General features: G+C 52.3%; 1 protein-coding gene across 1 annotated transcript; it reads left to right on the top strand.

Annotated features, from left to right (window-relative positions):
• Positions 1–15: 15 nt before the first annotated feature.
• LOC126638607 (class II histocompatibility antigen, B-L beta chain-like) lies at positions 16–27,721 on the top strand. The gene is made up of 5 exons (XM_050312600.1): positions 16–259; positions 25,553–25,825; positions 26,625–26,906; positions 27,402–27,508; positions 27,609–27,721. Exons 1-5 carry the CDS (start codon positions 16–18, stop codon positions 27,615–27,617), a joined length of 915 nt encoding a protein of 304 aa, XP_050168557.1. The 3' UTR covers positions 27,618–27,721.

Here is a 27,721-nt window from a genome sequence, read left to right as displayed (position 1 = left end):
CTTGAGGTTCCCAAAATGCTTCGAGGTTCCTCTTATTCCACCAGGTTCCAAAATGCCAAAAAGAACTGGGTAGACCTGCAAACCAAAAAGAACCGGACAGACCCAAGGGCCAAAAAGAACCAGACGAACCTGAAGGCCAAAATGATCCGGAAAGACGTGAGGGCCATAAAGAAGCAGGTAGATCTGAGGGCCAAAAAGAACCAGACAGACCTGAGGACCAAAAACTACCAGGTAGACCTGAGGGCAAAAAAAGAACCGGGTAGACCTGAGGACCAAAAAGAACCAGACAAACCTGGTCTCTCTGTGATGTCACCCCAGCCTTGTGAAGTCACCAGTGTCCCCCGTGCTGTCACAGATGTCCCCGTTAATGTCACTGGTGTCTCTGTGGTGTCATCACTGTCCCCTGTGATGTCAACAATGTCCCTAATGATGTCCTGCTGTCTCTGTGATGTCACCACTGTGCTGAACTGTGGCACCTGGTCCCCGTCATGTCACCGATGCCAGTGATGTCCCTGTGAAGTCACAGCTGTCCTTTTGCTGTCAACAGTCCCCTGTGATGTCACTGATCCCCAGTGATGTCACTCATCTCCATGTGATGTCACCACTGTCCACTGTGATGTCAGCAATGACCCTGATGATGTCACTGGTGTCACTGTGATGTCATCCCTGTCATTATGAAGTCACTGAAATCCCCTGTGATGTCACCAATGTCCCTGTGACATTATGGCTTCCCATTATTGTCACCAGTCCCTTGTGATGTCACCAATGTCCCCAATGATGTCACTGGTGTCTCTGTGATGTCACCCCTGTCATGTGTCCATTCCCTGTGATGTCACACTCTTACATCGTCGCCAGTCCCCTGTGATGTCACTATTCCTCAATGGTGTAACCTCTGTTCCTGTGATGTCACCACTGTCCCCAGTGACATCAGCAATGTCCCCAATGATGTCACTTGTGTCTCTATAATGTCAACCCTGTGCTTGTGAAGTCACCAATGTCCCCATGACATCACAGCTGTCCCTTTATTGTCAGCAGTCCCTTGTGATGTTACCCACGTCCCTGTGATGGCACCACTGCTGTCCCTTTGTTGTCAACAGTCCCCTGTGACATTACTGGTCCTCAGTGATGTCACTGCTGTCTCTGTGATGTCACCACTGTCCCCAGCGATGGCACCATGTCCCTGCGATGTCACCAGACACCTTTGACATCATCCATGTCCCTGTGACATCGTGACTATCCCTTTGTTTTCACCAGTCCCCCGTGATGTCACTGATGTCACAGCTGTCTCTCTGATTTCATCCCTGTCTCTGTGCTGTCATTGATGTCCCTGTGACCTCACTGATGTCCCTTTGTTTTCACCATTCCCCTGTAATTTCACTGTTCCCCAGTGATTTCACCGATGTCCCTGTGATGTCCCCAGTGTCCCCTGTGATGTCGGCAATGTCCCAGATAATGTCACTGGTGTCTCTGTGATGTCACCCCTGTCCTTGTGAAGTCACTGATGTCCCCTGTGATGTCACCGATGTCCCTGTGACAACAGGGCTTAGCCTTTGTTCTCATTAGTCCCCTGTGATGTCACTGGTCCCCAGTGATATCACTGCAGTCCATCTTATGCCACCACTGATATCAACAGTGGCACCTTGTCCCTGTGAATTCTCCAGTATCTCTGTAATGTCTCCAGTCCTTTGTGATGTCACCCCTGTCCTTGTGAAGTCACCTACGTCCCATGTGATGTCACCGATGTCCCTGTGACATCATGACTGTCCCTTTGTTGTCACCTGTCCCCTGTGATGTCACTGGTCCTTAATGATGTCACCAATGTCCCTATGATTCCACCACTGTGCCCAGCGATGGCATCCTATCCCTTTGATGTCACCAGACCCCTGTGATTTCACTGATGTCCCTCTAACATCACGACTGTCCCTTTCTTGTGACCAGTCCCCTATGATGTCACTGACCCCAATGATATCACTCATGTCCCCCTGATGTCACACTGTCCCCAGTGGTGACACCGAAGTCCCTGTGATGTCACCGAAGTCCCTGTGACATCATGGCCTTCACTTTCTTGTCACCTGTCTGCTGTGATGTCACTGGTCCCCAGTAATGTCACTGATGTCCCTGTGATGTCACTGCTCTCCATGTGATGCCACAACTGTCCCCAGTGGTGGCACCATGTCCCCATGATGTCACCGATATACTTGTGATGTCACCAGACCCCTCTGATGTCACCAGTGACACCAGTGATATCACTGGTCTCTCTGTGATGTCACTGATATCCTTGTGAAGTCACCAATGTCTCTGTGATATCACTACTCTCCCTGTGATGTCACAACTGTCCTCAGCGGTGGCACCATGTCCCCATGATCTCACTGATGTCCCTGTGATGTCACCACTGTCCCCTGTGATGTCACTAATGTCCCTGAGGATGTCACTACTGTCTCTGTAATGTCACCCTTGTCCTTGTGAAGTCATCAATGTCCCCAAGGATGTCACCGATGTCACTGTGATATCACAGCTATCCCTTTGTTATCACCATTCCCCTGTGAGGTCACTAGTCCCCAGTGATGTCAGGGATGTCCCTGTCATGTCACCAGTGTCACCAATGACATCACTGGTGTCTCTGTGATGTCACCCCTGGCCTTGTGCAGTCACCGATGTCCCCAGTGATGTCACTGATGTCCTTGGGAGATCACGGCTACCCCTTTGTTTTCACCAGTCTTCTATGATGTCACTGGTCTGCAATGATGTCACTGCTGTCCCAGTAATGTCACCACTCTCTCCTGTGATGTCACCAATGTCCCCTATGATATCACTGGTGTCTCTGTGTTGTTATCCAGGTCCCCTGTGATGTCACTGATGTCCCTGTGAAATCACGGCTTTCCATTTGTTGGCAACAGTTGCCTATGATTTCACAGGTTCCTCTGTGATGTCACCACTGTCCCCAGTGATATCACAGGTGTCTCTGTGTTGTCACCGATGTCCCCTGTCATGTCACAGATGTCCCTGTGACATCACAGTTTCCCATTGCTGTAAGCAGTCCCCTGTGACGTCACTGGTCTCCAATGATGTCAGTGCTGTCCCGGTGATATCACCACTGTCCCCAGCAGTGCCACCATGTCCCTGTGATGTCACCAAACCCCTCTGATGGTACCGATATCCCTGTGTCATCACTGCTGTCCCTCTGTTGTCACTCTGATGTCACTGTTCCTTGCTGTCTCTGTGATTTTGCCACTGTCCCCTGTGATGTCACCAATGTCCCCGATGACGTCACTTGTATCTCTGTGATGTCACCAATAGTCCTGTGATATCATAACTGTCCCTTTGTTGTCAACAATCCCCTGTGAGGTCACTGGCCTCCTGTGATGTCACCACTATCCCCTGTGATGCCACCAGTGTCACCGATAATGTCACTGGTAGCTCTGTGATGTCACACCTGTCTTTGTGAAGTCACTGATGACCCCAGTGATGTCACCCATGTCCCTGTGATGTCACCAGTGTCACCGATAATGTGACTGGTGTCTCTGTGATGTCACCCCGGACTTGTGAAATCAGTGATGTTGGCTGTGATTTCACAGATGACCTCACTGATGTCACTGGTGTGTCTGTGATGTCATCCCTGTCCGCTGTGATGTCAACAATGTCCCCAGTGATGTCCTACTGTCTCTGTGATGTCAATACTGTGTTGAACCGTGGCACCATGTCTCTGTCATGTCACTGATGGCAGTGATGTCCCTGTGACATCACATCTGTAATTTTGTTGTCAACAGTCCCCTGTGACGTCACTGGTCCCCAGTGATGTCACTGCTGTCTCTGTGACGTCACCACTGTTCCCTGTGATGCCAGCGGTGTCACTGATAATGTCACTGGTGTCTCTGTGAGGCCACACCTGGCCTTGTGATGTTACAGATGTCCCCTGTCATGTCACAGATGTCCCTGTGACATCACAGCTGTCGCTTTGTTTTCAGCAGTCCCCTGTGATGTCATTCATCCCCAGTGGTGGCACCACGTCCCTGTGATGTCACCAGATGCCTTTGTCTTTATTGATGTCCCGATGTCCCTGTGACAACAGGGCTTAGCCTTTGTTCTCATTAGTCCCCTGTGATGTCACTGGTCCCCAATGATATCACTGCAGTCCCTCTTATGCCACCACTGATATCAGCAGTGGCACCTTGTCCCTGTGATTTCTCCAATGTCCCTGTAATGTCACCAGTCCTTTGTGATGTCACCAGTCCCCTCTGATGTCACTGTTGGCCCTTGTGATGTCAGCAATATCCCCGATTGCATAAATGGTGTCTCTGCGATGTCACCCCTGTACTTGTAAAGTCACCTATGTCACATGTGATGTCACCGATGTCCCTGTGACATCATGGTTGTCCCTTTGTTGTCAACAGTCCCCTGTGATGTCACTGGTCCCCAGTGATGTTACTTCTGTCTCTGTGATGTCACCACTGTCCCCAGCGGTGGCACCATGTCCCCATGATGTCACCAAATGCTCTGTGATGTCATCAGATACTTTGATGTCCCTGTGACATCGCAGCTGTCCCTTTCTTGTCACCACACCCCTGACACATCACTGGTTACCAGTGATATCATCAATGTCCGTGTGATGTCACAACTGTGCCCTGTGGTGTCAAAAATGCCCCAGTGATGTCACTGCTGTCTCTGTAATGTCACCCTTGTCCTTGTGAAGTCACCAATGTCCCTAGTGCTGTCACCGATGTCCCTGTGATGTCACCAGTGTCACTGATGATGTCACTGGTGTCTCTGTGATGTCACCACTCTCCCCAGTGGTGACTCCATGTCCCCTGATGTCACTGATTTCCCTGTGACATCTGGAATTCCCTTTTTTTAACCATCCCCCTGTGATGTCACTGGTCCAAAATGATGTCATTGATGTCCCTGTGGTGTCACCACTGTCCCTGATGATATCAACCCTCTCTCTGTGAATTTACCGATGTCCCAGTGACATCACAGCTCTTCCTTTGTTGTCAGTTGTCGCAGCCTTGTCCGCTGGGAAGGGAGCAGACCAGCCGCGGGGGGTTCTTGCAGGCTGCTTTGTGAGGTGTTGGAGTGCGCAGCAGCAAGGGCTTCCCGGTTAGGTTCGCACGCACTGTGTCCCGCAAGGAATACACAGACACGATGTGAACACCGAGGACGCCAAAGGCTAATCCGTTTATTGAACAAAATGGAGGGGTTTTTATACTCCCCGAGGGAGAAAACTCTGGAAAAGGGGAGGTAACCAGGCGGAGTATGCAAATCCGCAACACTTCACTGGGTAACAGGGGATACATAAACATGAGGGGGCGTGAAATAGGGAGGAGAAAACTTGGGATAGTAGGATTGGACGGTATCCCATGATAAGCCGACCAATGGGGAGAGTGTTGCCAAGCCTGACAGGGCTTATCGGCTAGGGAGAGAAGAAGGGAAAATGGAGGGCAGGTAACCTAACAATAGGTTTTAAGTCTAACACACAAGTCACTGCACAACAGTCCCTGGAGTAGATTTCAAAGTCCTGGTTCCATATCTTCTCTTTGCACCTTCCAAGCATCGAAGTTGGTGTTGATATCCATGGTGGCGTAGACCCCGTCACCAACAGTCAGTATTCTCCTGGGAGGTCACTGGTCCCCAGTGCTGTCACCGATGTCCCTGTGATGTCATCACTATCCACTGTGATGTCCCCACTATCCACTGTGATGTCCCCAGTGTCCCTGATAATGTCATTGGTGTCTCTGTGATGTCACCCCTTGTCTTTTGAAGACACCAATGTCAGTTGTGATGTCACAGATACACCCGTTGATTTCATTGGTGTCTCTGTAGTGTCATCACTGTCCTAAGAAGTGGCACCATGTCCCAGTGATGTCAGTGATGTTGCTGTGACAGCTCGGCTGTCCCTTTGTTGTTATCAGTCCCCTGTGATGTTACTGTTCCCCAGTGATGTCACCCATCTCTCTGTGATGTCACCACTGTCCCCTGTGTTGTCAACAATGACCCCAATGATGTCACTGGTGTCTCTTTGATATCACCCCTGTCTTTTTGAAGACATTGAATTCCCCTGTGATGTCACCAAAGTCCCTGTGACATCACGGCTGTCCCTTTGTTGTCACCAGTTCCCTGTTATGTCACTGGTCCCTGATGATGGCACTGCTGTCTCTTTGATGTCACCACTGTCCCCAGGGGTGGCACCATGTCCCTGTGATGTCAGTAGACCCCTTTGATGTCAGTGATGGCCCTGTGAAATCGCAGCTGTCCCTTTCTTGTCACCAGTCCCCTGGGATGTCACTGGTCCCCACTGATGCCACCAATGTCCCCAAGGAGCAATGCCAGTAATCAGAAAACAATATCCATTGAGGTTAGAAGGCAGAAAAGGAATTGAAGCAATAAGTGGAACCTTTTGAAGTTGGGACTTCTAATAGAATGTGAATCAGACTTTAACAGCCTAATTCTCCCAGTTAAGAAACCAAGTGGAACTTACAGACTAGTTCAGGATTTAAGCGGAGTAAATGAGATACCTAAAACCTTATACCCCGTGGTAACAAACCCCTATACACTTCTAACAAAATTGAGAGATAATTTGATTTGGTTCACAGTGTTAGATTTAAAAGATGCCTTTTTCTGTCTACCCCGAGCTCAGGAAAGTCAGAAGATTTTTGCTTTGGAGTGGGAATCTGTCCATAGTGGGAGAAAGATGCAATGAAGTTGGACAGTCTTACCACAGAAATTTAAAAATAGTCCCACTTTGTTCAGTGACTAGCCAAAGAGCTGGAACAATGGCAGCAGCCACTGGCGGATGGCGTTCTGCTACAATATGGAGATGACTTGTTAATAGCGACCTGAACAGAAGAAGTGAGTGTGCAGTGGGCAATCTCTCTGTTAAACTTCTTGGGTTTAAACGGTTCCCGAGTTTCCCAACAGAAAGCACGGCTGGTGCAAGAGAAAGTGGTGTACCTGGGGTATGAAGTCTCCGGTGGGCAATGTTCCCTGGGAACAGCAAGAAAGGAAGCATCTGCCAGACACCCAGCCCAGAAACAGGGGGAGATCTCCAAGCCTTTCCAGGAATGACAGGTTGGTGTAGTTTATGGCTAGAGAGTACTATCAAAGTAGGGAGTACTTGTAAAGCCTTTCTAGGACCTGCTGAAAAGAACGCAAAAGAACGTCATGCGGAGCCCTGAGACAGACAAGACCTTCAAAGGCCTGAAGCGGGAGCTCAGGAGGGCTCCGGCGTTGGCTTTGCCTGACGGGACGAAGCCCCTTTGGTTGTTGTGGCATGAACGTCAAGGAATGGCTTTGGGGGCCTTGGGCCACCAAGCAGGGCCATCCAGGAGGGCCGAGCTCGACTGCAAACAGTGGGATGGAGTCAGCAAGGGATGGCCCAGCTGTCTGACAGCAGTGGCTGCAGCAGTCATGGACCACTGTCCCAGTGATGTCACTGATGTCCCCAATGATGTCACCACTGTGCCTGTGATGTCACTGGTCTCCAGTGATTTCACTGCTACCCTCATGAGTGTCACCACTGTCCCCTGTGATGTCAGTGGTGTCCCAGGGGTGGTCCCTGTGCCCCCAGTGATGTCACCGCTGTCCCCTCTGATGTCACTGATGTCCCTGTGACATCATGACTTTCCCTTTGTTGTCACCAGTCCCCTGTGATGTCATTGGTCCGCAATGTTGTCACCGATGTCCCTGTGATGTCACCCCTGTCCCCTGTGAGGTCACCAATAGCCCTGTGTCATCACGACTGTACCTTTGTGGTCACCAGTCTCCTGCGACATCACTGGTCCCCAGGGATGTCACTGCTCTCTCTCTGTGATGTCACTAGTGTTACTGATGACGTCACTGCTGTCTCTGCAATGTCACTCCTCTCCTTGTCAAGTCACCGATGTCCCCAGTGATGTCACTGATGTCCTTGGGAGATCACGGCTCCCCCTTTGTTTTCACCAGTCTTCTGTGATGTCACTGGTCCACAATGATGTCACTGCTGTCCCTGTAATGTCACCACTGTCCCCTGTGATGTCACCAATGTCCCCCATGATATCACTGGTGTCTCTGTGTTGTTATCCAGGTCCCCTGTGATGTCATTGATGCCCCTGTGACATCATGGCTTTCCCTCTGTTGTCACCAGTCCCCAGTGATATTTCTGGCCCCAAGGACACCATTGCTGTCTCTGTGATGTCACCCCTGTCCCCAGCGATAGCACCATGTTACCATGATGTCACTAATGTCCCTGTGATGTCCCTGATGTCCCTCTGATATCACGGCTTTCCCTTTGATGGCAACAATCGCCTATGATTTCACAGGTTCCTCCTTGATGTCACCACTGTCCCCTGTGATGTCAACAATGTCCACAATGATATCACTGGTGTCTCTGTGTTGTCACCGATGTCCTTGTGACATCATGGCTTTCCTATTGCTGTAAGCAGTCCTTTGTGATGTCACTGGTCTCCAGTGTCCTGGTGATATCACCACTGTCCCCAGCAGTGCCACCTTGTCCCTGTGATGTGACCAACGTCCCTATGATGTCACCAAACCCCTTTGATGGCACTGATGACCCTGTGACATCACTACTTTCCCTCTGTTTTCACTGTGATGTCACTGGTCCCCAATGATGTCCCTGCTGTCTCTGTGATGTCACCACTTTCCCTTGTGATGTCACCAATGTCCCCGATGATGTCACAGGTGTCTCTGTGATGTCACCGCAGTCCCCTGTGATTTCACCTATAACCCTGTGACATCACGGCTGTCCCATTCTTCTGACCAGTCCCCTGTGAGGTCACTGGTCCTCAGTGATGTCACCGATGTCCCTGTGATGCCACCACTATTACTGCCCAAAAAGGCAGATCAAAGAACTGTTTAGAGACAGAGTTTTATGCCTTTAAACAGCAGGTATTTGTTTAAAGTGGCCGCGGAAGTCTCCCAGCTATTGCCGGAAAAGAGACTTCGAGTGGGTCAGTAAGAAAAGGGTGATTTATACAGCTTTGACCATGATTACAACATATTCGCATATATATTCATATTATTGGATTATTAGATTACAATATTCATAGCAGGAGGAGTCAGGGTGGAGTTGGAGCGTAGTCTTCATTTTTGAGGAATAATTTGGGGTGCATCCACTCTTTACTTCGTCAAAGGGTCTTGATCTTCCTCTTCATCATCAATTGACCTTGTAACCTTCTGTTCTGTCTATTGTTCTATGCTCTGATCGGTAGAGCATGAGAAAAGGCTTGGCTTCAGGCCTATTTTACCTATTCAAATGTCTAGCCTGGCTCCTCTAGATAAGATTTATTGGTACTGAGCTCCTTGTTCAGTGTTTAATGTGGGTTTTTAGGGTCTGGTGCACTAGTACAGAACATAGTCTTCCTTTGAGCAATACAGAAAAGGGGGAAGGGGGAGATAAGTGGGTTTTTACAGTAAGGTGTTTCGATTAACCCTTCTAAAGTCCTGTCTTGTTTCACTATGCGCTATGATGTCACCAATGCCACCAATGATGTCACTGGTGTCTCTGTGATGTCACACCTGGCCTTGTGATGTCACCGATGTCGGTTCTGATGTCACCCATGTCCCCAGTGATGTCACCCCTGTCTTTGTGAAGTCACCAATGACCCCAGTGATTTGACCCATGTCCCTGGGATGTCACCACTATCCCCTGTGATGTCACCAGGGACACCAATAATATCACTGGTGTCTGTGATGTCACCCCTTGCCTTGTGAAGTCATCGATGTCCCCTGTGATGTCACAGATGACCCCATTGATGTCACTGGTGTCTCTGTGATGTCACCACTGTGCCGAGCCGTGGCACCATGTCCCAGTGATGTCACCGATGTCAGTGATGTCCCTTTGACATCACGACTGTCCCTTTGTTGTCAACAGTCCCCTGTGATGTCACTTGTTCCGAGTGATGTCACCCATCTCCCTGTGATGTCACCACTGTCCCCTGTCATGTCAACAATGACCCCGATGATGTCACTGGTGTCTTTGTGATGTCACACCTGACCTTGTGATGTCACTGATGTCCCCTGTCATGTCACAGATGTCCCTGTGACATCAGGACTCTCTCTTTTTAGTCAACAGTCCCCTGTGATGTCACTGGTCCCCAATGATGTCACTGCTTTCTCTGTGATGTCACCACTGTCCCCAGCAGTGGCAGTATGTCCCCATGATGTCACCAATGTCCCTGTGATGTCACCAGACGCCTTTGACTTCACTGACATCCCTGTGACATCATGACTGTCCCTTTGTTTTCACCAGTCCCCCGTGATGTCACTGGTCCTCAATGATGTCACTGCTGTCTCTGTGATTTCATCCCTGTCCCTGTGATGTCATTGATGTCCCTGTGACATCGCTGCTGTCCCTTTGTTTTCACCATTCCCCTGTAATTTCACTGTTCCCCAATGATTTCACCAATGTCCCTGTGATGTCACCACTGTCCCCTGTGATGTCAGCAATGTCCCAGATGATGTCACTGGTGTCTCTGTCATGTCATTCTTGTGCTTGTGAAGTCACCGATGTCCTCTTTGATGTCACCCATTTCCATGTGACATCACTGCTTTCCCTTTGTTGTCAACATTCATCTGTGATGTCACTGGTTCCCAGTGATGTCACCACTGTCTCCTGTGATGTCACCAATATCCTCGATGATGTCATTGTTGTCTCTGTAATTTCACCCCTGCCCTTGTGAAGTCACCAATGTTCTTTTTGATGTCACTGATTTCCCTGTGACATCACAGATATTTTTTCATTGTCACCAGTCCCCTGTGATGTCACTGCTCCCCAGTGATGCCACTGCTGTCCCTGTGGTGTCACCACTGTTCCCAGCAGTGGCACCCTGTCCCCGTGATGTCACTGATGCCCCTGTGATGTCACCAGACCCCAGTGACATCACTGTTATGTCTGTGACATCACAGCTATCCTTTCATTGTCACCAGTCACCTGTGATGTCACTGATCTTTAATGATGTCACTGCTGTCTCTGTGATGTAACCACCGTCCCCTGTGATGGCACCGATGTCCCTTTCTTGTCACCAGTCCCCGCTGATATCACTGGTCTCTCTGTGATGTCACCCATGTCCTTGTGAAGTCACCGATGTGCCCTTTGATGTCACTGCTCTCCCTGTGATGTCACAATTGTCCCCAGCGGTGGCACCATGTCCCCTTGATGTCATCGATGTCCCTGTGATGTTACCAGACCCCTGTGATGTCATTAATGTCCCTGATGATGTCACTGCTGTCTCTTTAATATCACCCGTGTCCTTATGAAGTCACCAATGTCCCCAGTGATGTCATCGATGTCACTGTGATATCACAGCTATTCCTTTGTTGTCACCATTCCACTGTGAGGTCACTAGTCCTCAGTGATGTCATGGATGTCCCTGTGATATCACAGTGTCACCTACCAATGTTATCATGGTGTCTTTGTGATGTCACCCTTGTCCTTGTGAAGTCACCAATGTCCCCAATGATGTCATCAATGTGCACTTTATATCACAACCGTCCTTTTGTTGTCACCAGTGCCCTGTGACATCACTGGACCAAATGATGTCACTGCTGTCCCTGTGATGTCACCAGTGTCACCAATGACATCACTGGTATCTCTGCGATGTCACCCCTGTCCTTGTGAAGTCACCGATGTCCCCAGTGATGTCACTGATGTCCATGGAAGATCATGGCTGCCCCTTTGTTTTCACCAGTCTTCTGTGATGTCACTGGTCCACAATGATGTCACTACTGTCCCTGTGATGTCACCACTCTCCCCTGTGATGTCACCAATGTCCCCCATGATATCACTGGTGTCTCTGTGTTGTTATCCAGGTCCCCTGTGATGTCATTGATATTCCTGTGACATCACAGCTTTCCCTTTGTTGTCACCAGTCCCCAGTGATATTTCTTGTCCCCAGTGTTGCCATTGCTGTCTCTGTGATGTCACCACTGTCCCCAACGGTAGCATCATGTCCCCGTGATGTCACTGATGCCTCTGTGTTGTCACCTCCACCCCCTGTGATGTCACCAATGTTCCTGTGACATCACGGCTTTCCCATTGCTGTAAGCAGTCCCCTGTGATGTCACTGGTCTCAAGTGATGTCAATGCTGTCAGTGCCACCATGTCCCTGTGATGTGACCAATGGCCCTGTGATGTCACCAGACACTTTTATGTCACCACTTTCTTTGTGAAATCACTGCTGTCCCTCTGTTGTCTCTCTGATGTCACTGGTCCCCAATGAGGTCCCTGCTGTCTCTGTGATGTCACCACTGTCCCCTGGGATGTGACCAGTGTCCTCAGTGATGTCACCAATGTCCCTGTGATGTCACCACTATCCCCTGTAATGCCACCAGTGTAACCGATAATGTCAGTGGTGTCTCTGTGATGTCACACCTGGCCTTGTGATGTCACCACTGTCCCCTATGATGTCACAGGTGTCACTGATGATGATTTCACTGGTGTCTCTGTGATGTCACTCCGGCCTCGTGGAGTCACTGATGTCCCCTGTGATGTAAACGATCTCCTTGTGACATCACAGGTGTCCCTTTATTGTCAACAGTCCCATGTGATGTCACTGGTCCCCCGTGATGTCACCCATATCCCTGTGATGTCACCCATGTCCCCAGTGATGTCACCCATGTCCCCAATGATGTCACTGGTGTCTCTGTGATGCCACCCCTGTCTTTGTGAAGTCACCGATAACCCCAATGATGTCACCCATGTCCCTGGGATGTCACCACTATCCCCTGTGATGTCACCAGTGACACCAATAATATAACTGGTGTCTGTGATGTCAACCCTGTCCTTGTGAAGTCATCGTTTTCCCCTGTGATGTCACAGATGTCCCCACTGATGTCACTGGTGTCTCTGTGGTGTCATCACTGTCCCCTGTGATGTCAACAATGTCCCCAATGATGTCCTGCTGTCTCTGTGATGTCACCACTGTGCTGAGCTGTGACACCAATGTCCCTGTCATGTCACCGATGGCAGTGATGTCCCTGTGACATCACAGGATTCCCTTTCTTGTCACCAGTCCCCTGGGACGTCACTGCTTCCCAGTGATATCACCGATGTCTGTGTGATGTCACCACTGTCCCCTGTGATGTCATCAATGTCCCCAATGATATCACTGGTGTCTCTGTGTTCACCTCCACCCCCAGTGATGTCATCAATGTCCCTGTGACATCACAGCTTTCCCTTTGCTGTAAGCAGTCCCCTGTGATGTCACTGGTCCCCAATGATGCCACTGCTGTCCTTGTGATTTCACCACTGTCCTCAACAGTGCCACCATGTCCCTATGATGTCCCCAATATCCCTCTTATGTCACCAGACCCCTTTGATGTCACCAATGGCTTTGTGCCATCACGACTGTCCCTTTGTTGTCAACAGTCCCCTGTGACATCACTGGTCCCCAATGATGTAAATTCTGTCTCTGTCACCACTGTCCCCAGTGGTGGCACCATGTCCCCACTGGGGACACCAATGTCCCTGTGATGTCACAAGATGCCTTTGATGTCATTGATGTCCCTGTCACATCACAGGTCTCCCTTTCTTGTCACCAGTCCCCTGGGATGTCACTGGTCCCCAGTGATATCACCAATGTCTGTGTGAAGTCACCAGTGTCCTCTGTGGTGTCACCAATGTCCCCCATGATGCCACTGCTGTCTATGTATTGTCACCCTCCTCCTTATGAAGTCATCAGTGTCCCCTGTGATGTCACCGATGTCCCTGTGACATCAGGGCTTTCTCATAGTTGTCACCAGTCCCCTGTTATGTCATTGGTTTCCAATGATGTCACTGCTGTCTCTGTATTGTCACCACTGCCCCAGCGGTGGCTCCATGTCCCCCTGAGGTCACTGATTTCCCTGTGACATCAGGGCTTTCCTTTTTTGTCACCAGTCCTCTATGATGTCACTGCTCCCCAATGATTTCTCTACTGTCCCTGTGATGTCACCTCTGTTCCTGATGATGTCACTGGTGTCTCTATGATGTCAACCCTCTCCTTGTGAATTTGCCGATGTCCCTGTGACATCACAGCTCTCCCTTTGTTGTCAACATTCTCCTGTGATGTCACTGGTCCCAGGTAATGTCACTGCTGTGCCACCATGTCCCTGTGATGTCACCGATGTCCCTGTGATGTTACCAGACTCCTGTGATGTCACAGATGGCTTTGTGCCACCATGGCTGTCCCTGTGTTCTCAACACTCCCCTGTGATGTCACTGATCCCCAGTGATGTCACTGACTTTCCTGTGATGTCACCCCTGCCCACTCTGATGTCACCGATGTCCCTGACGTTTTCACTGGTGTCACTGTGATGTCACCCCTGTCCTTTTGAAGTCACTAAAATCCCCTGTGATATCATCAATGTCCCTGTGACATCACGACTGTCCCTTTGTTGTCAGCAGTCCCCTGTGATGTCACTGGTCCCCAATGATGTCACTTCTGTCTCTGTGATATCACCTCCATCCCCAGCGGTGGCACCATGTCCCCGTGATGTCACCAATGTCCCTGTGATGTCACCAGACCCCTTTGATGTCAGCGATGTTCCTGTGACATCATAGTTTTCCCTTTGTTTTCACCAGTCCCCCGGGATGTCACTGGTCCCCACTGATATCACCAATGTCCGTGTGACGTCACCACTGTCCCCTGTGTCCCTGATGATGTCACTGCTCTCTCTGTAATGTCACCATTGTCCTTGTGAAGTCACCAATGTCCCCATTGATGTCACTGATGTCACTGTGACATCACCACTGTCCCTTTTTCTTTACCAGTTATTTGTGATGTCACTGGTCCTCAGTGATGTCACCCATGTCCCTGCGATGTCATCAGACTCCTTTCATGTCACTGATGTCCCTGTGACATCACAACTGTCACCTTTTTTTAACCAGTCCCCTGTGATGTCAGTGTTGTCCCTGTGGTGTCACCACTGTGCCCCGTAGTGGCACCATGTCCCCATGATGTCACCGATATCCTTGTGATGTCACCAGACCCCTGTGATGTCACTGATTTCCGTGTGATTCCATACCTGTCCCTTTGTTGTCACCAGTCCCCTGTGATGTCACTGCTACCCAGTGATGTCACCCATGTCCCTGTGATGTCACCACTGTCCACTGTGATGTCACCAATATCCCCATGTCTTTGATGTTAACCATGTACTTGTGATGTCACTGATGTCCCATGTGATGTCACCAATATCCATGTGACATCACAGGTGTCTCTTTGTTTTCACCAATCCCCTGTGGTGACACTCGTCCCCAGTGATTTCACCAATGTCCCTTTTATTTAGAGTTTGGGGTTAGGGTTAGGTTTTAGAGTTTAGGGTTAGGGGGTTAGGGTTTAGGGTTAGGCTTAAGCTTGTGTTTAGGCTTAGGTTTTAGGGTTAGGGTTAGGTTAGGGTTAGGTTTTAGGTAACGTTTGGGTTAGAGTAAAGGATAGGGTTAGGGTTATTGTCAGGGTTAGGGTTAGGGTTGGGGTTAGGGTTTAGGATTAGGACTTAGGGTTAGGGTTTAGGTAATTTTTTGTTTACAGTAAGGGATAGGGTTACTATTAGGGTTAGGGTTAGGGTTAGAGTTAGGGTTGCATGAGGCAAAAACCACCTTTCTCTTCCCCTTCGCGGTGTGTGGGGTGAAAACCGCCCTTGTCAGGGAGCCCCTTCAGGCTCTTCTCCTCCGGTGATCCAACAGCGGCCCCTGCTGACCGGGATTGGAATTGCGCCAAAAAGCGAGGAGTACCGGACTGTTTTTTTGCGGGGGTGGCATTTTTGGTACAGGATTATTTCGTTGGTTTTGTGCTCTTTCGTTTTTGTTTTGAGGCCTCTCCAAACAAATGTTTCCTTCAGGAGCAGGAGGTGCCTGTGTGGGGGTTCAGCACCACTGGTTTGGTGCAAGTACAAGAAGCGTTTGGACGATACTCCCGGGCACGTGGTGTGACTCTGGGGGATGGTCCAGGGAAGGCTCAGGAGTTGGACTCGATGATCCTTGTGGGTCCCTTCCAACTTGGAATAGTGAGTGTGATTCTGTGAAGTTCCCCAGGGCTATGTGTGAGCAGAGAGCAGGGGCTGAGCAAAGCAGAGCAGGGCAATGGCAGCACAGCCCTTGAGCACTGCCCCAAGCGGGCTGAGCCCAAAGGGGAGCTTGGGGTGGAGTTGGTCCCACTCAGGTTAGGGGGCAGAGACACGGGGACAGCAGGGAGTGCAGGGCAGGGAGAGCATCAGAGGGAACTGATGGACATGGGGATGTCTCCAGGCTGGGCTCTCCCAGTGCTCAGTGGCCCCATCTTTCCAGGATGAGGGTGCTGATGGGGGCGGACGACAAGAGGAGCAAGGTGAGGACACAGCACAAGATTCAGATCCAGAGGGGAATTGCTGACCCTGGAAGAAGGGTGAATCACTATGTGGACAAAACATATCCAGGAGGAAAGAACAGTAGAAAGAGCTAACGAGTTATCACTTGCCTCTGACAGAAATATTGTCTTAGTCGAGGGGTTGCTGTCTCTTAGAGAAATTTAGAGCTCATGATTCTTGGTGTCCTGTGCAGGGACCATCCCACACACTGAACTCCTCCCCCAACTCCCATCTTGATCCTTTAGATGAATGTGGAACCAGCCAGCTCATGCAAATCTGCCCAAATGGTTGACATGGGCTCCTAGAAAAAGAGAAGAGACCAGAGAAGGCGTGATGGGGAGAGGAAGCAGTGAACAGGATATGCCATTCCAGCCCAGTGAGATCCCAGCTGATGAACCTCCTCATGTCCTGCTGGTGGCAGCTGGGAAGCCTTGGCCCTGATGCTGAGGGTCACTGAGTGTGTGAGGAGGGAATCCTTCACCATTGGTGGCTGTGCCTGCCTGGGAACTGGACCAGTTGCCTGGGAGGAGAAAGGCACAGGCTGAGAGCCGGCAGCTCCCCCAGGTGCTGCACACACTGAGACACCGTGGGGATCCCAGATCCACCATCTGTCATCTGTGAGGATCAAAGAATGAATGCCCTGCCCAGTTGTGGCTCTGGAGAGAGCTCAGTCCCGTGCCCCTTCCACATTCCCATTACTGAGGATTTAATAGACCAGAATTTTCCCACCTATGTGGCTCTATCCCACATCTCGTTTTTCCCCTGTTTGACACCACTGCAAGCCCGGTTTCTGTGTGGTTTGTGGTTCCAGGTGTATGGCTCTGATGCCTAAAGCATTTCAGCACCTCCCAGGTGTTACACTATGCCCTGAACCCATCAGGAAGTGTTGAAAATCACCCCCTTTTGTTCAGAGTCCCCTGGGGGCTGAAGGAAGCAATCATCCTCCTGCCTTCCCCAAAGCAGCTCTGCCCATCACTGCTGCACGCCTGATCCACACAGCCTGTGCCCTGCCCTGTGCCAAGGACACGCCCTGTCCTGCCCCTCTCAGCAGTACTCCAGTACTCCTCCCTCCTAGATAGATTTTGTCCACATTGTGACCCACCCTTCTTCCAGGGTCAACCATTCCCCTCTGGATCTGGATCCTGTGCTGTCCTCAGAGTGCTCAAGGGCTGTGCTGCCATTGCCCTGCTCTGCTTTGCTCAGCCCCTGCTCTCTGCTCACACACAGCCCTGGGGAACTTCACCGAATCACACCCAGTATTCCAAGTTGGAAGGGACCCACAGGGATCATTGACTCCAACTTCTGAGCCTTCCCTGGACCATCCCCCAGAGTCACACCACGTTCCAGGAGTATCATCCAAACGCTTCTTGTACTTGCACCAAGCCAGCGGTGCTGAACCCCCACACAGGCACCTCCTGCTCCCAGACAGCAGCATCTCCAGCCTCTGGGTAAGGGAGAGGGGATGCAGCCATCTCCTAAGTTATCCCAAACAGGGCATTCACATGGAATCTTCATGGCTGCCTCTCGCCTCTGGGAGGATCTGTGGGCATGTGCTGGGAATTCCTGGAGGCATTGAAATTCCTGGAGGAGCTGCATTTCTGCTGTTCCCCCCACTGTCTTTAGCTCTCCTGAAGGAAACATTTGCTTGGAGAGGCCTCAAAACACCCCCAGGTCCTTCTCCATGAAATACCCCAGCTCCCAGTTTTGTGAAATCACCTGGTGCAGGCAGGGAAGGTGTCCACACAAGTTCTCTGAGAGGACCAGAGACAAATGGGAAGAGCCTGCAAGATCTCTGGGCTGTAAACAAAACATGACTTTGCACCTTTCTCAGTTTAATGAGACAAAAGTATTTGGCTAAGGACGGCTACTTATAAAGAAAACCAAACTCCTCCTTCTAAGCAATTGAAAATCAAAATTAAGAGTGTCTAAGTATGGGGAGGAATTATGGAAAAAGCAAAAATAACAGCCCCTTCCTTAAGGATATATGTGTATTTGCAGAACAAAGAAAGAACACAAAAACAACCAAAGAATCCTCGACTAAAAATATCCCTTAAAAAAAGAGGAAACAGTCCGGTTCATTTTTTGGCGCAACTCCAATCCCGGTCAGCAGGGGCCGCTGTTGGATCACCGGAGGAGCAGAGCCTGCAGGGGCTCCCTGACAAGGGCGATTTTTGCCCCCCACACACCAAGAAGGGGAATAGAAAGGGGATGTTTCTGTCTCATCCAACACTAATTCTAACCCTAACCCTAACCCTAATTGAAACCCTATCCCTTACTCTAACCATAAAGTTACCTAAACGCTAACCCTAATCCTAAATCCTAATCATAAACCCTAATCCTAACCCTAACCCTAACCCTATCCTTTATTCTAACCCAAACGTTACCTAAAAGCAAACCCTAACCTAACCCTAACCCTAATGAAAGGGACATTGGTGACATCATTGAGGATGAGTGTCATTACAGGGGAGTGGTGAAAACAAAGAGACAGTTGTGATGTCACAGGGATATCGGTGACATCACATGGGACATCAGTGACATCACAAGTACATGGCTGACATCAAAGAGATATCAGTGACATCATTGTGGATATTGGTGACATCACAGGGGACAATGGTGACATCACAGGGACATGGCTGACATCTCTGAGAACCAATGACATCACAGGTGACTGGTGAAATAAAGGGGACAGCCGTGATGTCACAGGGAAATCGTTCACATCGTGGGGACATGGTGACACTGCTGGAGGTAGAGGTGACATCACAGGAACAGCAGTGACATCACTGGGGACCAGTGACATCACAGAGTACTGGTAACAACAAAGGGACAGCCGTGATGTCACAGGAACACCGGGATAACATCGCAGAGACACCAGTGACATCATCAGGTTCAGTGGTGACATAACAGAAGACACTGGTGACATCACAGGGAAAGCAGTGATGTCATTGTGGACCAGTGACATCACAGGGGACTGTTGAAAAGAGAGGGACAGCTGTGATGTCTTAAGGGACATTGTTGACATAACAACAACAGGGGTGACATCACAGAGACACCAGTGACATCATCTAAGACACTGGTGATATCACAGGGGGCAGTCGTGCCATCACAGGGATGTCGATGACATCACTGGGGACCAGAGACATCACAGGGGAGTGTTGAAAACAAAGGGACAACCCTGATGTCATGGAGACATCGGTGACTTTACAGGGACAGGGTTGGCATTACAGAGACACCAGTGACTTGATCGGGGACATTGCTGACGTCACAGGGGACAATGGTGACATCATGAGGAAAGTGGTAACATCATTGGGGACCAGTTATGTCATAAGTGACTGGTGACAAGAAAGGGATGGCTGTGATGTCACAGGGATATTGGTTACATCACAGAGACAGCAGTGACATCGTTAAAGACCAGTGACACCACAGGTGACTGGTGACAATGAAAGGATAGTTGTGATGTCAGAGACATAACAGTGATGTCACAGGGGTCTGGTGACATCAGAGGGACATCGGTGACATCACAGGGACAAAGTACCACCGCTGGGGACAGTGGTGACACCACAGGGACAGCAGTGACATCATTGGGGACCAGTGACATCACAGGGGGATGGTGACAATGAAAGGATAGCTGTGATGTCACAGGGAAATCAGTGACATCAAATAGGACATTGGTAACTTCACAAGGACAGGGGTGAAATTACAGAGACAACAATGACATCATCGAGGATATTGGTGACATCATAGGGGACAATGGTGACATCACAGGGACAGAGGTTACATCATTGGGGAACAGTGACATCAAAGGGGACTGATAAGAACAAAGGGAAAGCAGTGATGTCACAGGCATATCAGTGACATCACGGGGACCTGGTGTCACCGCTGGAGACAGTAGTTACATTACAGAGACACCAATGACATCAATGGGAACATCTGTGACATCACAGGGGATACTGGTGACATCACAGGGACATCAGTGACATCATTGGGGACCAGTGACCTCACAGGGGTCTGGTGACATCACGGGGACATCGGTGACATCATGGGGACATGGTGCAACCACTAGAGTCAGTTGTGACATTAGAGGGAGAGCAGTGACATCACAGGGACATGGGTGACATCACAGAGAGATGGGTGACATCACCAGTTACAACTGTGACGTCACAGGGGACAGTGGTGACATCACAGAGATAGCAGTGACATCGTTGGGGACCAGTGATGTCACAGGGGAATTGTGACAACAAAGGGACAGCCATGATAAAACGTGGACATCAGTGACACCACTGGGGACATTGGTGACTTCACAAGGACAAGGGTGACATCAAAATTACACCAGTGACATCATTGGTGACACTGGTAACATCACAGTGACATTGGTGACATCCTTGAGGACCAATGGCATTACAGGGGACTGGTGACAAGAAAGGGACAACCGTGATGTCACAGGGACATTTCTGAGATGACAGAGTTCTGGTGAAAACACAGAGATGTTGGTGACATCACAGGAACATGGCTTATGATTTTTCTGACTGTAATGGGGTGAGTTCAAAAGGATGCAGAGAGTGAAAACCAAGACACCACTGAGAGTTCAACAATAAACCCAATATTTATTACAGAAAGAGGCCAAGTTAACAAGAACCCGAGAGACAGGAAAGGAGTGAACTGAGCCCTCAGTGAAATCCCCACTCATGCAGGTGTGTTTTACGAGGTTGTTTTAGCCACCCCAGGATAACCAGAACTCCCCCCAGCAGAGGCTGCACCCTGGGAGGGTCAGCAGGCTCACAAAGAGAGCGGCGTCCCCTCTGAAGGCAACGTTGTCCTTCCTGTGAAGTTTGAGAGCCCCAAGCACGAGCCACCTGCGTTTTTATCCACTGAGCCGGGGACGTCTCCCTGGGCCGGTGTGGCAGCACCGCCCAGCCAGAGGCCCTCGGTCCCTGCCCCGTTCTGTGAGTGCCCCCCTTCAGCCATGCAGGAGAACGTGGGGATTCCCCTCGCACTTGCGCTGTTTCACTCAAGGGCTCTGATCTATTTGGGTCTGGGGGCTTTACTTCATCCTCTCCTCTTTGATTGCTCCTTCAAAAGTCCCCTAGAGACAACGAGCGTATCATAGAACACCAATTAAAACAGTTTATACAAGAAACTCTCTCTCCAAGGATGAAGTTCCCGTTTATCAGTGAACTTGACAGGCAAAGAACAAAACTTTTGCAGGTGGCTGGGCCAAACACAGACCAAAAAATACCAACAATCCCTGATACACCTGCCCTGATTTCTGTGCTGAAGATGCTTCTTCAGCCCTTCTCTGGAGCTGCAGGGGCAGTGCCTGTGTGCAGAGCTGGAGGGAAGAGACTCCCAGCACAGCAGCACAGCCAGGGACAATGGCACTTGTTCTTTCCACATCTCAGCTTCGGGAAAGGCTGGGGAAGGTTGGGAAAGGTGTTAACAGGGTGGTTTTGCCTGAGGTGTTAAACATGGGAGCAGGCCTGTCTTCACAATTCCCCAGAGAAGAGATGGCAGAAAGCTGCCCTGCAGGTTGGATTGGAAGGAACAGGAAAAGAGACCGAGGGGAAGGGGTTTCTTTCCTGGAGGGCAGGGCTGTCGTTCACTTGCAGGAGCCCCGCGCTGGAATTGTCAGTCCGACTGCCAAATCTGAATCTGGACAAAGATTCCTGCCAGACAAAAGGTGGCAGGACAGAAAGCTCTTGCTGCCCATGGAGTGCCCAGAGTGCCAACTACACCTGAAACCTGAAGGTTACAGGCTTTCTTTCCTGGGGGAAAGGCCGTGACTTCACAAAGAGTCCCCTGGCAGATGGGTGGGGCTGCACTGTGGGGGTGTGGGGCGTTGATTCTTTGGTTTCCAGGGGCTATTCCAGAATGGAGAGGATGGGTTGGGACATCCTAAAGGGGCACATGGGTGGGGCTGCATTCTGCCCTTGTTGGGTGTTGGTTCTTTGGTTTCCAAGGGCTATTCCGGAACGGAGAGGGTAGGCTGTGACATCACAAAAGGGTCTCAAGCACATGGGTTGGTTTAGTGGGTTCACCCTGGCTGGATTTCAAACACCCACTAAAAGCCACTACTTCCCTCTGTAACTCCACAGAGGAGAGAAAAAAAAATTCAGCTGAGGATTCCCGAGTAGAGATAAGGGTCGGGAGAAAGTCACTTACTAATGGACAAAACAGACTCAAAATAAGGATAGTATTTAAATTTATTACTAACAGGATAAAAACCAAAGAGTGAGAAATAAAAGAGTCTTAAAAACACCTTCCCCCCACCCCTCCTTCCTTCTCAGCTCTCCCTCCTGCCCCCAGCAGTGCAGGGGGATGGTAATGGAGGTTACAGTCAGTTGTTGTTTCTGTCACTGCTCAGGGAGAGGAGTTGGATCCTTCCCTGCTCCCCTGGGGTCCCTCCCATGGGACACAGTCCTGAATGGACCTCTGCAGTGAGTCCATCCCTCAGGCAGCAGCTCTTCCCAGCCTGCTGTCCCGTGGGTCCCTCCTCCATGGGGTCAGTCCTTCAGGGATGAGCTGACCCGGCCTGGGTCCTCCACAGGGGCCACGAGTCCTGCTGGGAAAAACCTGCTCCAGCCTGGGCTTCCCTCTGCACGGGCTGCAGGTCCCTGGCAGGACCTGCTCCATCCTGGGCCTGCCCCGGGGTCACAGCCTCCTTCCTGCATCCCCTGCTCCAGCGTGGGAGCCTCCAGGGGCTGCAGGGGGGTCTCTGCACTCCGATGCTCCCCCAGGGGCTGCAGGGGGGCCTCAGCTCTGGTGCCTGGAGCACCTCCTGCCCCTCCTTCTGCACCCCCCTTGGGGTCTACATTGCTGTTCCCACATTCCCACTCTGCTCTTCCCTGGCTGCAATTCCTTCTGGCCCTAAATCTGTTCTCCCAGAGCTGTTCCTGATGCTCCTGATGGGCTCGGCCTTGGCCAGTGGCACCAAGTCCATCCTGGAGCAGCTGGCATTGGCTCCACAGGGCAGGGAAAGCTTCTGGCAGCTTCCAACAGAAACCACCCCTGGAGCCCCCCTCACTACCAAAACCCACCCATAGAAACCCCTGACACCCAGTGACTTCCACTTGCCCCAGTTCCCATCAGTGTGATCCCAGTCACTCCCAGTTCATGCCAGTTGCCTCCAGCGTGCACCCTGTCACTCCCAGTTGCTTCCAGCATGATCCCAGTTGCTCCAAGAATGTTCCCACTTGGCTTCCAGCACAGCCCCACTGGCTCCCACTTCCCCCCTGCATAGTTCCAGTCACTCCCAGTTTGATCCTGGTCCCTTACAGTCACTCCCACTATGATCCCAGTCACTCCCAGTCACTCCGTATTGGATCCCAGTTGCCCCCAAGGTGGTCCCAGTTGCTCCCAGCCCCAGCCCAGGATGGTTCCTTTTTTCTCTCAGGGACTCCCAGTCTGAGCCCAGTATGGTCCCAGGCTCTGTCAGGCACTGCCTGGACGATGCCATTCTCTCTCTGCATGATTCCAGTTCCTCCCAGTATGATCCCAGTATGAGTCCAGTCATCCCCAGTATGATCCCAGGAACTTCCAGACACTTCCAGTAGGAAGCCAGTTTGATCTTACTCATCCTCAGTATGGCTGCAGACCCTCCCACACACTCCCAGTATTATTGCAGTCACTCCCAGTATGATCCCACTATGACCCCAGCAAGGGCCCAAGTGCTCCCAGTATGATCCCAGTTGCCCCAGTTCTGGTCCCGCTGGATCCAGTCCATGTCTGGGTCTATCCCGGTGTCCCCCCTGTCCCCCCACTCTGCTGTCACCCCCTTTTCTCTCGCCTCAGAGCTCCTGAGCCGGCGGCGGCCGCAGCCCCTCCCCATGGCCTCGGACCCAGCCGGGACCCCCCAGTCCATCCCCACCCGGAGTTTGGGGGGGTCGTGTGTGTCCCCCGACCCTGTTTTTGTTCTCACATCAGCTGCCTGCTGCTCCCAGTGCTCCCAGTAAAGCTTCCCAGTACTCTGCAGTCCTGATTATTGGTGGGGAATGGGAGAGCTCTGAAATCCTGGGCACGGAGGGAGGGGGGGTGGGGAGGGTTTGGGCACTCCCAGACTCCCAAATCCCGTGAACAGGGGGAGATTTGTTACCCTCGGTGGCTCAGAACCTCATTCCCACGTATCCAGGTCACCCCAAAGCCAAGTTCCAGGAATCCGGGACCAATCAAAACCCACCCCGAACCCCCCAAACCGCAGGCAGAGTCATCCCCAGCAGCAGCCAGTGGGAGCAAGTGCTGCTCTTGCGTCATCAGTTGCTGGGCAGACCCGGCTCAAACTGAGCCTTCACCGAGATCAGCCAATCGACTCGTTTGGGAGGCACGTCGGAGCTCCGGGACACTGGATCCCCGTTTTTTGGTTCAGCTGAGCTCCGGGACCTTTGGATGCTCATTTTTGGGCGCCTCTGAGCTCCCACCTCCCCCGCACCCCACGGACCCTCGAAACTCCCCACCTCCGGGGCTGCAGAGCCTCAAACGACCTTCAGCCAATCAAAAAGCGTTGGCCCATCCTGCGACCAATCAGAGTCCCTCTTTTTGATGACTCATCAGTTGCTGGGATAACGCGACGCTAAATGAGCCCCCAACTTTACCTTAAACCAATCAGAGCGCGTCCAAAACACCCCAAAACGGCCCCGCCCGGCAGGTTTTGGGGTGTCAGCAGCTGCCCGGCGCTGGGGATGGAGCGTGTGCGGGGAGCTGGGGCCGTACTGGTGGTACTGGTGGTGCTGGGAGCCCCCGGCTGCAGGCGAGGGCTCTCGGGTGAGCGGGGGGCGGGAAGGGACGAAAGGGGGATAAAAGAGGGGATGGGAGCCACAAAAGTGAGTGTGTCTGTGTGGGGGGGTTGGAACCCCGGAATTAGTAGGAGGAGAGTGGGAGCCCCAAACTTAGAAAGGTGGGGGTCTGGGGATTGGGAAGGAGGGTGGGAGAGGGGGAAAAGGGGGTGGGAGAGCAGGAAGAGGGGTGCCATGGGGGTCCCTCGGTGTCCCCCATCACTGGAGCCCTGCAGCGGTTCCCTGGGGCTCTGGGAGGCGGGGGCGGATCCGCACTGGGGGTCCCCAACCCTTCTGTCCATCCCCGGGGGCTGATGGGGGTTCCCCCAGCCAAGAGTCGATGCTGCGGCGGCCGTGGGGCAGAGGGGATGGGAAAGGGAGGTCCAGGGTGGCGTCCTGAGCTCCCAAACTGCTGTGCAGGGGCTCGGGGATGGTAGGAGGAACAGGTGGCACCCCTGACCCGTGTCCTTGTCACACAGGGGTGTTCCGGAGATGTTCTAGAAAGCACGAGTGTTACTTCATCAACGGCACCGAGCGTGTGAGGTTCGTGGAGAGGCTCATCTACAACCGGGAGCAGTTCGTGCACTTCGACAGTGATGTGGGGGTCTTTGTGGGGGACACCCCGAATGGGGAGATCCAGGCCAGGCAGTGGAACAACGACCAGGAAGGGTTGGAGCTCAGACGGGCTCAGGTGGACAGGCTCTGCCGGAACAACTATGAGGTGTCCACCCCGTTCAGTGTGAACCGCAGAGGTGAGTGCAGGACAGAGTGGGTCCCTCGGGAATTCCCCTGCCCCGGGAAGGACCCTGGAGCCACTGAAACCCTCCCTGGGAATCACCCTAGACCCCTCAGCCCTCCCTGTGCCCATCCCTGTGGCCTTGTGCCGCCCCCCAGTCCAATCCAGTCTCTTCCTATGCCCCCCAAGTCCATCCAAGTCTCTCCCATTGCCCCTTATTGCATTGCGATCCATCCCAGTTTTTCCCAGTGTCCCCAGTCCATCCCAGTCCATCCCAGTGCACCCCCGCGCCTCCACCCCACTGCTGCCACCGCTCTCCCTCCTTTCAGCCAATCAGAGCGCATCTTTCCAATGACTCATCGGTTGCCGGGCAGATCCGCAGCGTAGAGTTCCCCCACCACAACTCAGCCTCCTAGTCCCGTTCGGTTCCTTCCCAGTCCCTCCCAGTGATTCCCAGACCCACCCAGTCATACCAAGAACCTCTCAGTCCATTCCCAGTCCTTCTCAGTTCACTCCCACATCTCCCAACTCTCTCCCCAGTGACCGCCCCATCCCCCCATTCCCAGTCGCTCCCAGTCATTCCCATACCCTCTCAGTCCACTCCCAGTCGTTCTCAATTCACTCCCACATCTCCCAGCGCTCTCCCAATTGCCCCCTCAGCCCATCTCCTTCTACCCCAGTCAATACCCAGTCCCTCCCAGGGCCATCCCAGTCGCCCCCAGAGCCACCCAAATCCCTACCAATGTGCTACAAGACCTCTCCCCTCTGTCCCAGTCTCCCCCAGCTCAGCCCAGTGTCTCCCCCATCTCTCCCAGTGCCCCCCAGCGTGTCCATCTCGTTGGTGCGGTCGAGCTCCCAGCCCGGCCCCGGCCGCCTGCTCTGCTCCGTGATGGATTTCTACCCTGCACCGGTGCAGGTGAGGTGGTTCCAGGATGGGCAGGAGCTGCCGGAGCACGTGGTGGCCACCGACGTGGTCCCCAACGGGGACTGGACCTACCAGGTGCTGGTGATGCTGGAAATCCCCCCCCGGCACGGGGTCACCTACACCTGCCAGGTGGAGCACATCAGCCTGGAGCACCCCCTCAGCCGGCACTGGGGTGCGGCCCGGCCCCCAGCATGGGGGGACACTGGCAGGGGGGTCAGGGGGCTGAGGGAGCACTGGGGACATGGGGAGGCACTTTGGGGGGGCAATGGAGAGGCTGAGGAGGAGGGTGGGGTGTCCTGGGAGGGCTGAGAGTGGCTGTAGGGAGTCCTGTGGGTGACTAGGAGGGAGTTTGGGAGAGCCTGGGTGAGATGGGAAGGAGACTGGGAGGTGCTTGAAGTGACTGGGAGGGGGTTGGGGAAGTGCTGGGGGGCTGGGAAGGGACTGGGAGGGGTTTAGGGGGGTCCTGGGGGTGATGGGAGGGGGATTGGAGGGTCTTAAAGGGGATGGGAGGGGCTTTGTGGGATCCTGGAGGGGCTGGGAAGGGACTGGCAGGAGGTTTCAGGGGATGCTGGGTGGGCTTGGGGAGACCAGGGCAGGGTTTTCAGGGGGTCTCGGGTGGTCTCTGGGAGGTTTAGGGGGTCCTGATTTCCCCCCCGGTTCTCCCCAGAGATGCCACAGGACACCGTCCGCAGCAAGATCCTGGTGGGGGTCGGGGGCTTCGTGTTGGGTTTGGTCTTCCTGGCGCTGGGGCTCGGCTTCTACCTGCGGGAGAAGGTAAAGGGGGGGTCCCCGGGGGTCGTGTCCCCCCTTTCCCAGAGCATGTGTGCCCCCCTGCCCCCCCAGCCCGCTGTCACCCTCTTTTCTCTCCCCACAGAGCTCCTGAGCTGGTGGCAGCCGCAGCCCCTCCCTGTGGCCTTGGACCCAGCTGGGATCCCCCAACCCATCCCCACCTGGAGTTTGGGGTGGTCGTGTGTCCCCCCCTCGGCC

The sequence above is a fragment of the Myiozetetes cayanensis genome, unplaced genomic scaffold (genome assembly GCF_022539395.1).
Source record: "Myiozetetes cayanensis isolate MyiCay16 unplaced genomic scaffold, myiCay2020 scf177, whole genome shotgun sequence".
NCBI classification, from domain to species: domain Eukaryota; kingdom Metazoa; phylum Chordata; class Aves; order Passeriformes; family Tyrannidae; genus Myiozetetes; species Myiozetetes cayanensis.
Note: the sequence above shows the minus strand (reverse complement) of the source record. Positions and strands in the feature narration are given on the sequence as shown.

Bases quoted from the DNA above. Each gene is read 5' to 3' on its own strand.
- LOC126638607 (XM_050312600.1), top strand. From the start codon at position 16: ATGCTTCGAGGTTCCTCTTATTCCACCAGGTTCCAAAATGCCAAAAAG. The intron at 25,826-26,624 runs GTGAGTGCAGGA...CATCTCTCCCAG, and splicing joins GTTCAGTGTGAACCGCAGAG to TGCCCCCCAGCGTGTCCATC. The intron at 26,907-27,401 runs GTGCGGCCCGGC...GGTTCTCCCCAG, and splicing joins CCCCCTCAGCCGGCACTGGG to AGATGCCACAGGACACCGTC.